The sequence below is a fragment of the Pantherophis guttatus genome, chromosome 2 (genome assembly GCF_059756535.1).
Source record: "Pantherophis guttatus breed Tessera chromosome 2, ASM5975653v1, whole genome shotgun sequence".
In the NCBI taxonomy this organism is placed as follows: Eukaryota; Metazoa; Chordata; class Lepidosauria; order Squamata; family Colubridae; genus Pantherophis; species Pantherophis guttatus.
In genome coordinates this window covers 3,604,406-3,616,879 of record NC_142064.1, presented here as the reverse complement: position 1 = coordinate 3,616,879, position 12,474 = coordinate 3,604,406, and the positions used below count along the sequence as shown (strand labels likewise).

The 12,474-nt window shown below is 44.6% G+C and overlaps 1 protein-coding gene across 4 annotated transcripts in view; it reads right to left on the bottom strand.

Moving 5' to 3' along the window:
• KIAA1328 (KIAA1328 ortholog) overlaps positions 1-12,474 on the bottom strand; it is a 248,065-nt gene that overhangs the window by 95,949 nt on the left and 139,642 nt on the right. For all 4 annotated transcript variants that reach the window (XM_087885498.1, XM_087885494.1, XM_087885496.1 and 1 more), the window contains exon 8: positions 11,777-11,881. In XM_087885498.1, the coding sequence (XP_087741624.1) occupies positions 11,777-11,881 (105 nt within the window). The remainder of the gene's footprint in view (positions 1-11,776; positions 11,882-12,474) is intronic.

The following is a 12,474-nucleotide window of genomic DNA, read 5'->3' as shown; positions in this document are numbered from 1 at the left end:
AGGTTTTTAAGAAGAAATTGGACAACCGTTGGTCTGAAACGGTATAGGGCAGTGATGGCTAACCTTTTTGCCGTCGTGTGCCAAAAGCGGGGGGAGCGCAGGGGGGTCGTGCCCATGCGTGCCCACACCCATAATTCAGTGCGCCCTGCCCCCCACGCATGCGTGCGTGACACCCCTGCACTCCCCACGCTTTTGGCACGCGATGGCACAGTGGGCCCAGTAGGCCCGTTTTTCGCCCTTCCCAGGCTCCAGATGCTTTCTTGGAGCCTGGGGAGGGCAAAAACAGCCTTCCCCATCCCCCCAGAGGCTGGAAACGGCCCATTTGCCAACTTCCGGTGGGCCTGGAAGGCCCGTTTTTTGCCCTCCCCAGGCTCCAGAGCCTTTCTAGGAGCTGGGGAGGGCGAAAACAGCCTTCCCCAGCCCCCTGGAGGCCCTCCGAAGGCCGGAAATAGCCTGTTTCCCAACTTCCAGTGGGTGCGGAAGGCCCGAAAATCAGCTGGCTGGCGCTGAGATAGGGCAACACTCGTGTGCCCACTGATATGGCTCCGCGTGCCACCTGTGGCACGCATGCCATAGGTTCGCCATCACGGGTATAGGGTTTTCTGCTTAAGCAGGGGGTTGGACTAGAAGACCTCCAAGGTCCCTTCTAACTTTGTCATTCTGTATAATTAGTCAGGGGAATGGCTTGCTTCCAGAAGTTGTGGGTGCTCCATCACTGGAGGTTTTCAAGAAGAGGTTGGACAACCATTTGTCCAAAATGGTATAGGGTCTCCTGCTTGAACAAGGGGTTGGACTAGAAGACCTCCAAGGGCCCTTCTAACTCTGCTCTTCTGTTAATTAATCAGTAGAAGGGCTTGCCTCCAGATGTTGTAGGTGCTCCATCAGAAGAGGTCTTCAAGAAGAGATTGGAGAGCCATTTGTCTGAAATGGTACAAGGATTTCCTTCCTGAGAACGGGGTGGACTAGAAGACCTCCAAGGTCCCTCCCAGCTCTGTCATTCTGTTAAGAGTAAAACAGTGGCCCTTCAAGGCAGAACCAGAAAGGGGAAATCTACAGGGAAGTGCTGCTGCAGCTCCGGAAAAACTATAATCCAATTTGATATTCTTTAACGTCTCTCTGGCGATACAAAAGTAGGGGAGAAGGAAAGCCACCGGGTTCCTGACACAGGCGCTTGTGCGAGTTCAGCAGCGTGGCGAGCGAAGGGACTGCCAATAAAGTGTTTCTTAACAAGGAGGGGAAAAATAAAAATAGAAATTCCCTGTCGACAGCCTGTGCCCCCTTCTCTCTCCTGACGATCAGAAGAAGTGGCACCATAAAGAAATATTCTGAAAAAAAAGCCGACATTTCCCTCCCCGCAAAGATCACCCTAACAACCCGCATTCCGAAGGCAAGAAAATTGCGGTGAAAATTTTTCCGTTTGACATTTCCCGCTAACTAAAAATATCAGCGAGGCGAAGGGAAGGGGAACTGACACTTCAGCAAGATGGCATCTCCTCCAGATACCCCACGTCAGAATAGCTGCCAAAGAAATAACGACAACGGAAGTGTTCCCAAGAGCCACAGGAACCAACAAAGATAGATGAATTGTAGGTGTACGAAAAAAAATGTTTGCCCCTTGAGAGTGAAGGATCTGGGTAGCATCCTGGTCCCCCTGATTTGGGGGGGTCAGGAGATGGGTGCTGTTGTCCAAAATGCCTATAGGAAAGGCGGTTGGGGGAAGGCCAAGCTCTCCTAGATAACGGAATAGCAGAGTTGGAAGGGACCTTGGAGGTCTTCTAGTTCAACCCCATGGTTAGGCAGAAAACCCAGTAAGAGTGGTCCTCGAAATATGACCGCAATGGAGCCCCAAATTTCTGTGGCTAAGGGAGTATCAAAGTTTGTTGCAGCACACACAGTCAGACAATTCAGCAGGATTCAAAACTTCTTGAGATATATATCAAGAAATATATATATATATATATTGTAGAGAAGGGAAATAGCAAGTACAAACACAGCACAAAATGGAGGCCAGCCAAAGGAGGCCAGCAAATGGAAGCAGCAAAAACGAAGGAGGCAAAATGGAGATGGAGAAGATAGTGCCCTCAAGCTTATGTATAGAACAGTTAAGCCACGCCCAGGCTCCAAACTGTCTCTTATGGCCCCATACAACAAATACACGGGTGGTATTCAGCCGGTTCGGACAGATTCAGGCGAATCGGTAGTGGCGACCTGCGGGTGAGCACCAAGGACCTCTCCGAAGAGTCTCCGCTTGTTCCGTTCAGTAGGGCTTGTGTAGGGCAAGCTCCCAAGATACTCAGTCCCTTGAAAGCCTGGACACAGCCAGGAGCATGAGCAGTTCAAGCCATATCGGTCAGCTCCTAGGAAAAGCAGATTTATCCCAAGCTAGCGACTCGGCCAAGATCTTCGGAGTATAAATGAGGAGCTGCTTCACGATCGGCCTGGCATCTGCCTGGGCGATAATCCGTTCTTTGGCTCGTCTTCAAATAAGCACCCTCCCCACCCCACCCCTCCCACGTTTCCTGGCCGAAGATACGCATATGCAAAAATGCAGCTGAAATGCAAGGGCAGAAGAGAGGTGGAGGAGAGAGAGAGAGAGAGAAAAGAGAGAGAAGTTCAACTACCCCAGATGTCGGGAGCACTCGCAGGTGCCGAGCATATTGCTCTCGCAAACGAATGGCTACGGTGTGGGATATTCCGGCACATAGCCGACCATCTGCGCTGGAGCTTTTTGAGATCTACAACTGGTAGATTGGTTTAGCTTTGGAGGGTACCTTGAAGTGCCTTTCACGTTACGGGCAAGCTGCGCCGAGTAATTGGGAGAGGATAAACCAATCCAGGGCGTTCAGCCAAGAGGTGAAATGTTTTACAGGATTTACATGTAAAATAATAACGTTTCACACGTACAATGTGAACATGCAAAATATTTTACCTATTTGACATGTTCATCCAAGGCTCTACATGTACGCCACATTACAAAATAGATATTTTGTCCCAAAGGTGCTTTCTTCAAGAGACAACTGGACTTTCTGGTTTTTCTATGAAGAGGTTTCGCTTCTCATCCAAGAAGCTTCTTCAGCTCTGACTGGATGGTGGGGAAATGAAAGGATTTATACATTCCCCACTATCCAGTCAGAGCTGAAGAAGCTTCTTGGATGAGAAGAGAAACCTCTTCAAAGAAAAAACAGAATGTCCAGTTGCCTCTTGAAAAAAAGCAGCATTGGGACAACCATGACCAGGATGACGGAGAATCACCGTAGACATGTTGAAATTTTGGAAAAAGTTCCGAGAAGAGCAACAAAGATGATTAAAGGCCTGGAGACTAAAACACATGAAGAACGGTTGCAGGATTTGGGTTTGGCTAGAAAAGAAAGACTAGGGGGCACAGGATAGCAGTATTCGAGTACAGATAGTCCTCGAATTACAAAAGTTCACTTAGTGACCATTCAAAGTTATAACGGCACTGAAAAAAGTAACCTATGACCATTTTTCACACTTATGACCGTTGCAGCATCCCCATGGCCACATGATGTACATTCGGATAGCTGAGAGTTGACTCACATTTGTGATTTTTGTCTGGGGTCACATGACCCCCTATAGAGACCTCCTGACAAGCAAAATCAAGGGGGAAGCCAGATTCACTTAGCAACCGTGTTACTGATTTAACAACGGCGGTGATTCACTTAACAAACGGGGCAAGAAAAGTCGTAAAATGGGGCCAAACTCACTTAACAAATTTCTCACTTCGCAACATAAATGTTGGGCTCAATTGTGGTCGTATGTTGAGGACTACCTGTATTTGAGAGGTTACCACAAAGAAGAGGGGGTCAAGCCATTCTCCAAAGCACCTGAGGGCAGGACAAGAAGCAACAGATGGAAACTAATCAAGGAGAGAAGCAACTTAGAACTAAGGAGAAATTTCCTGACAGTGAGAACAATTAAGCAGTGGAACAGCTTGCCACCAGAAGTTGTGAATGCTCCAACACTGGAAGTTTTTAAGAAGATGTTGGATAACCATTTGTCTGAAATGGTATAGGGTTTCCGGCCTGAGCAGGGGGTTGGACTAGAAGGCCTCCAAGGTCCCTTCCAACTCCGTTATTCTGTTACTTGAGAGGATGTCATAGAGAAGAGGGGGTCAACCTATCCTCACTTTACAACGTTTCTTGCCCCCGTTGATAGGTGAATCCCTGCAGTAGCACAATTGTTAAGCAAATGTGGCTTCCCTATTGACTTTACTGGTCACGAAAGTGGATCACGTGACCCTGGGACACTCTAACCATCATAAATACAAGCCAGTTGCCAAGCCTCTGAATTTTGGTCATGTGACCAAAGGGCTGCTGCAACGGTCGTTAACTGTGCAAAATGGTTACTGGTCACTTTTTCAGCGCAGTAACTTCAAATGGTCCCTAAACAAATCATTGTGAGTGTAAATTGTAAGTAATCTGCAAAGGTTTCAGTCACTTTTTTCAGTGCTGATCAAATCATCACTGAATGAACTCTGTTGTAAGTTGAGACCTACCTGTAGAAGCAGGTATGAATTTGCAACCCAAAGGGGAAAGTTAGCCTTCGCCAAGAGAAGTGGCTGAGATGCCTCCTAAAGCCTCCTAACCCCGAGTCTGGTCCTTCTGAATAGCTAAGTGCTTCAGTCCCATGCTTCCCAGCCAACATGGGAAAAAGATGTGGATGGGGGAATGAGGTTGTAGTCCAACACACCTGGAAGGCTCAAGTTTGAAGAAGATTCATCGTTGTTAGGAAATGAGTATTACCTACTTTGTTGGGTTGGCAATATATAAACCCTCAATATAGCTTTAAGACTGCTGTATTGCATCATACTGTGTCCTGATTGGTTAGCTCTGTAGCCAATCTTCTTAAGAGGGCGCTAGAAACATGGTTTGTTTCTCTTTGCTGTTCTTGCTCTCTGATATCTCTGTATGCTACCGTTTGCAAATCCAGAAGAACTGTTTATTGTGAATGACTACAACGACTGGTAAGAAGACTTTGTTATTGGATTATCCCTGGACTGTTGTTTTGCTATCTCCTGCTTTATATGTGTATGACCTGGACTGTTTATTGGGCTTATTATTTCCTGAAAGTAAACACAACTCAGTGTATCTGTGTGTTGGCTGTGTTTATTCGTAACTACTCTCAATCGCTTTCATGTGCACACCCTTGCTGCTCAAGGGTTACTCTGCAAATTCTTTAACAATCGTCAGAGACTGTTTGAAAGACAGAAATGCATAACCTGTTTCTCCGAAAATAAGACCCAACCAGAAAATAACCCCTAGCATGATTTCTCAGAATGCTCGTAATAGAAGCCCTACCCCAAAAATAAGCCCCGGTTAAGATCGTCAGCAGACGGAGGCATTTAGTACTGTATTTCCCCCAAAATAAAGACCTAACCAGAAAATAAGCCCTAATGCATCTTTTGGAGCAAAAATTAATACAAGACCCAGTCTTATTTTGGGGGAAACACAGTAGAATATCAAATCATAGGGCTGGAAGGGATCTCTGATGGATCTTGGTGTCCAAACCTTAATTAATCAATCAATCCATCACTTTTTTCAGTGCCGTTGTAAGTTCAGTCTCTAAATGAACAGTCATAAGTCAAGGACGATCTGTAAAATTCTCACTCCTTGTAAGGGGACCTTACTTCACCAGATGCCGGCAAATCCCACCCATTCCCTCCTCTGCTATTCTTCCCACAGATAATAAACAATAAATGGCAATTACATTATCTAATTGTACATAATTAACTCAAAATGAGAATTTAATTATAAAAAATATGTTTTTCAAATGGGGGAGGCTGGCCTTTCATTGCTTTCAACCTGCGACGTCTCAGGTGAGCAAGTTTAATTTTGTAAATACTTTTCACCGGCTTCTTTCTTTCTTTTTTTTTCTCTTTTTTTTTTAAAAAAAAAGAAAAGAAACGAAAAAATGAGCTAGGTGGTTTAGGAAAGAATGTGAAAGAATCGAAACGAAGATGCTGCGTTCTTATGATTAGCAAAGGAGACGAGAAATTCATCCTGGTTTATCTTAGAATATCATGATGGTGTTTCTTAACTACTAAACAAGGGACTTTTAAAAAACAACAACAGCCCAAAAAGCCAAAAAAAATCATCTAGTCATTTTAGCTAATGAGTTTGCTAGTTTGTGAATCGTAAGAATGCAGCATCTTTTTTCTATAATAGGTGGTCCTTGAATTACAACCATAATTAAGCTCAAAGTTTCTGTTGCTAAATGGAATGGAATGGAATAGAATAGAATATAGAATAGTGGGATGGGATGGAATAGAAATAGATGGATAGGATAGGATAGGATAGGATAGGATAGGATAGGATAGGATAGGATAGGATAGGACAGGGTGGAATGGAATGGAATGGAATGGAATGGAATGGAATGGAATAGAATAGAATATAGAATAGTGGGATGGGATGGAATAGAAATAGATGGATAGGATAGGATAGGATAGGATAGGATAGGATAGGATAGGATAGGATAGGATAGGACAGGACAGGACAGGACAGGGTGGAATGGAATGGAATGGAATGGAATGGAATGGAATAGAATAGAATAGAATAGAATAGAATAGAATAGAATAGAATAGAATAGAATAGAATAGAATAGAATAGAATAGAATAGAATAGAATAGGTCTATTGTCACTTTGAACATACACTAATTGGCCTACATTAAAATGAAATTTAATTGCACACAGCTCTCAAAGGGCCACCACCACCAATATACACAAACAGTAAGAAATTTGTTAAGTGGGTTTTGCCCCATTTTACGACCTTTCTTGCCACAGTTGTTAAGTGAATCACTGCTGTTGCTAAATTAGTCACACAGTCGTTAAGTGAATCTGGCTTCCCCCATTGACTTGGCTTGTCAGAAGGTCGCAAAAGGGGATCACATGATCCCGGGACAGGGCAATCGTCATAAATACGAGTCGATTGCCAAGCGTCCTAATTTTGATCACGTGACCCCGGGGAGGCTGCAACAGTCGTTAAGTGTGAAAAAGGATCCTAGGTCCCTTTTTATGGTGCTACTGTAATTTCGAACGGTCACTAAGTGAATTCCTGTAAGCCGAGGACCGCCTGTATTTCTTTCCTACACAACAGAACCACAACAAAAAATAGATTTTTGACTTTTAACAACACCGTCTATTCTACCTGCAAAGAAAGCATCAAGTTTCAGCTTCGATCACCAAGTAAACATCCCTTCCATATTCAAACACACAAGAGACAAATGGATTTGTCTTCTTCGCCTGCTCTGGTTTTTACATTAGATTAAATAATTTAGGGCGCGTTCATCGAGTAACCTTTTGCAAAGCCGATGAACGAATGCAGGGAACAAACTTTCTGACATCCGTCACAACTGGCTGGCCCAGAGACGAGACGGGATGCGTCAAGGGATGCTGAAAAATTGCTCCAGGGTCTATCCGGGGGCGGAAGGGGGGGGAGAGGATGAGAAAGAATTGAAAAGACCCCTGATCAGAGGCTCTGAATAACTTTTCTTTTTCATTTTTTTTATTGAAAAAGTTTTTCAAATACAGATTTTTCCCCCTTTTTTCCCCCCTCCTCCCTAACCCCCCCTCCCCCTCCCCTCCCCCCATGGCTTCTCCAAAATAAAATCCAAATTGATATCAGATTATATAATACTTTACCATCCTTTTATACCACCCCCCATATGCTAACCATTTCTTTCTAACATTATTATTATATCCCCCCTATACTATACATTTCAAAGCAACCTTCAGCTATAAAACTATATAATAAATCCTAATTTGGCATTTATTCAACTCATAATCTACCCATTTCCTCCACCCCCATACATATATCTCTTAATTCAAATCTTTTACATATATTTGTATCTAAACATAACATCCCTTTTCCTAAACTAAACAATCAGTAACCTAACCTATCTCCACCCACTTTCCTACAGGTCTACCATACATAATATTTTTAATATCTTTGTTCTTCTGCCCACACCACACCACTAAAAAATATTTCCATATATAAATAAAATCCTCAAATGACTTTAAATTTGTAATCCATATAGTATCTTCTGTAATGTCTTTCAACTGGATTATTAATTCCATCGCCCATGTTAGGGTAACATCAAGTTCTGCTTCCAACAGTATATTCAGTATCTTCAATTACCATCTGCCCCCAGAGGCTCTGAATAACTTAAGTTCCTTGGATTATAGTAGCCAAAAACCAGGAGGTGTCTGGTAAACAGACTTTCAGACCAACAAATGTGATGATACATCGGTGTGTTCGTGAATCACGGTTTCATTGTGGCCGAGAGCCTAGAACCGTGATGGCGAACCTATAGCAAGTGTGCCACAGGTGGCACATGTAGCCATATCTGTGGGCATGTGAGCTCAGCGCCAGCTGATTTTCGGCCCTTCTGGGCCCACTGGAAGTAGGGAAACAGGCAGTTTCCGGTCTCCGGAGGGCCTCTGCAAGGGGGGGGGGAATGGGGAAGGCTCCCCAAGCTCCTAGAAAGGCTCCGGAGGCTGGGGAGAACAAAAAACAGGACTTCGGGTCCCACCGGAAGTTGGCAAACAGGCCATTTCCGGCCTCCGGAGGGCGTCCGGAGGGGTGGGGAAGGCCATTTTTGCCCTCCCCAAGTTCCTAGAAAGGCTCTGGAGCCTGGGGAGAGAGAAAAACGGGCCTACTAGGCCCACCGTGCCATCGCATGCAAGGAGTGGTAGGGAGAGCAGGATGAACGGGAGGTCGCACATGCATGCATGGGGTGGGGCGCATAGAATAATGGGTTTGGGCACACGTGTGCGTGACCCCCCCCCCTTGGCCCCTGGCATGCGATGGCAAAAAGGCTAGCCATCACTGTCCTAGAAACTGCGGAGTACAGGCAGTCCTTGACTTATGACCACCACGGAGCCCAAAGTCCTTGTTGCTAAGCAAAACCTTAAGTGAGTTAACTTAACAATTTTACGATCCTTCTTGCTAGTGTTGCTAAATGAATCACCGGAGTTAAATTAGTCAAACTTAAGCGAAGTAAAAAAAAAAAAAGTTCCGACGATCCTGCATCGCTCAGCTGATCGTCGGAACTGTTTTTAAAAACTTTTTAGGCATTTTTTTTACTACTGGCTCCGGAATATAGGTAGTAAAAAAACACTTTTAAAAGGTAAAAAAAAGGCTCCAAGGATCACAGCTGTGGCGCATGATCATCGGAACCTTTTTTTTTTAAGGGGGTGGGGTGGGGTGGGGGTCCGTTTTTGCTCCCAGCAGGCTTTCCTGAAGCCTGCTAGGTCAAAAAAAAAAAGGGGGGGTAGGCAAAAAATGGGGTTTGGGGGGTGCATTTTTGAAAGAGAGAGAGAGAGAGAGAGAGAGAGAGAGAGAGAGAGAGAGAGAGAGAGAGGAAGGAGGGAGGGAGGGAGGGAGGGAGGGAGGGAAGGAAAGAAAAAGGAGAGGAAGCAACTTCCTCGTTAACTTGTCTGCTTCTGCATACTCCAGCACCTTTTTTATAATCATGGTTTTTGTTGGAGCATGTTGTTGTTTCCAGTTTTGGGCAAATGAAATTCTAGCAGCCGTAATTATGTGGAGTATAACATATTGAATTTCTTTTTTTTTTGTTTGTTTGTTTGTTTTATAATTCAGGATTCATATCAATTTTTTTCCCAGTGATTTCCTCCAACCATTTTTTAATTTTAAGCCAATATTCTCTTGCTTTGGGACATGTCCACCGCATGTGGTAGTATGTCCCTTGTGATTAATTACATTTCCAACAGTGCAAATGTATTATTATTATTATACATTTTCCTTTTTTATACATCACGTTTCCATTTCTGCAACGACAGTGTATTGTCCGTATCAAATCTCTTTTGAAGACACATAACATTATACACCATAATTATAGCCACTGTTCTCATGATATATGCAATATAATCTTCAATTCTGGTCGTTCTATACAATTTAATCTATAATCAAATGTAATCCAATAATAATATTGCTTATAGTGTTATGTTTATATATCTATATCTATATATCTGTTTTCCTTTCCTTTCCTTTCGTATATATCTATATATACATTAACCTCTATTTTATTGATCATCCTTAATTATAAATTTACTAACTTCTGCTTCTGTTTTCTAACCGTTTGTAAAATGAGTCCCATGTTAAATAGTACTGTTTCCTCTTTATCCTTAATTTTCATAGTTAACCTGTCCATTTCGGCGCAATCTAGGGCCTTGGTAGTACAGGGGTTTAAGGCACCCTGTTATTAAGCTGGTTATTAAGACCAGCTGCCTGCAATTACTGCAGGGTTCGAATCTCGCCAAGGCTCAAGGTTGACTCAGCCTTCCATCCTTTCTAAGGTAGGTGAAATGAGGACCCAGATTGTGGGGGCAATAAGCTGACTTTGTATAAATATACAAAAGGATGAAGGCTATTGCTGAGCGCATTGTAAGCCGCCCTGAGTCTTCGGAGAAGGGCGGCATATAAATCAAATTAAAAAAAAATAAAAAATTTTTTTTTCTTTATTACATTTTCATCTATAGGTATACTTTCATTTTTGAAAATGAAAATAAATAAAATAAATAAAAAACAAAAATAAAAGGCCATTTTGACTACGCGCATTTTATTGGGCTGGCTGGAACCCAGCGTCTCCCCACATCTGCCACTCCAGATCTGGCACCGTGACTGGAAGCTTTTGACGAAGCTTAAGAGAGGCAAGGCGCTCACAGCATGTTAATCGCCCGAGCACCAAATGGGTTGAGAAGCATACTTGAGGAGCAGTTTTGCATAAACCGTCCAAAAATGACTTTCCTAATCTGGGCCTCAGCCCCGACCCATCTGGGCTGGACTCCCACCAGGCTTCTCCAACACCAAGCACGCTAGAGGCCGTCTTCCTTTTTTTTGCCCCCTGCTTGCCCGACGCCCGCTGGAAATCCCGAAGAAGGAAAGGCATTTCCTTCTGCTTGTGACTGTAGTGAAAGCTAGGGGTATGGATTTCGGATACAGCGATCCAGTGTTATATAGAGGGGAGAGGAGGGGAGAAAGGGAGGGAGAGGGGAGGAAAGGGGGAGGGCGAAGAGAGGGCAGGGAAGTAGAAGGAGGGAGAGGGAAGGGGAGGACAGGACAGGAGAAGGGGAGAGGAGAGGAGAGGAGAAGAGAAGAGGAGAGAGGAGAGGAGAAGAGAAGAGAGGAGGAGAAGGGAGAGGAGAGGAGAGGAGAGGGGAGGGGTGAAGGGAGAGGAGAGGAGAGAAAGGAGAGGGGAAGGGAGAGGAGAGAAGAGAGAGGAAGAGGGAGAGGAGAGGGCAGAAGAGAAAGGAGAGATAAGATAGGGGAGGGGAGAGGAGAGGAGAGGAGGAGGGAGAGAAGAGAAGGGAGAGGAAAAGGGAGAGGAAAGGAGAGGGGAGAGGAGGAAGGAGAGAGGAAAGGAGAGGAGAGGAGAGGAAGAGGAAGAGGAGAGGACAGGAGAAGAGAAGAGAAGAGAGAGGGGAGGGGAAAGAGTTATGGTAGGGAAGGAAAGGAAAGGAAGGGAATGGGGAAAAAGGAGAGGAGAGGAGAGGGAAGGGGAGGGGAGAGGAAGAGGAGAGGACAGGAGAAGAGAAGAGAAGAGAAGAGAAGAGAAGAGAAGAGAAGAGAAGAGAAGAGAAGAGAAGAGAAGAGAAGAGAAGAGAAGAGAAGAGAAGAGAAGAGAAGAGAAGAAGTTATGAACAAGTATGTGGGTGATACCAAGTCAAGCTCCTTGCACATCATACAATATTCTGGCACACAAAAGGCAGTTAACAGGTGAGCCAAGTCAGGACCTTACCTGAGGCCATCACAAATCCCGTTCAGGGCCGGAGCCGAGGAGCCTGGTCCCATCAGGGCTTCCCCCATCAGCCCGTCTTCCGGATTGCCAGCCCGGGTTTTAAACCTGCAAGGAAAACAGAGACCCTCCTCACCATGTGCAGGCTCAAATATCGAAGAAACTATATGTGCTTTTGTCCCGTCTTTTTTACTCCCATTTTATAAGGTAAGCATATTGAGGTTTTGAAATAACAGACATATTTCTCCGAGAGGAAACTCCACCAAACTCCACCTTCAAAGGAGACACTTCAGGATAAGCACCAGAGGGCAGGACAAGGAACAATGGATGGAAACTAACCAAGGAGAGAAGGAATTTGGAACTAAGGAGACATTTCCTAACGGCGAGGACAATTAAACAGTGGAACTGCTTGCCACCAGAAGTTGTGGGTGCTTTTCATCACTGGAAGGTTTTAAGAAGAGACTGGATAGCCACCTGTCTGGAATGGTAGAGGGTCTTCTGCTTGAGAAGGGGCTGGACTAGAAGACCTCCAAGGTCCCTTCCAACTCTATTCCGATTGATAAAACTCTTCTAAATGTATTTTTTCCCAGTGGCTGGAGAATGCTGGGGGGTTGAAGTCCATGTGGAAGTTCAAATTAATGGAGAAGGTGCTACGGAAAATGTTCAAGAATTGCTGGAAGCCTGGCGCTCAGCCAAGTCAG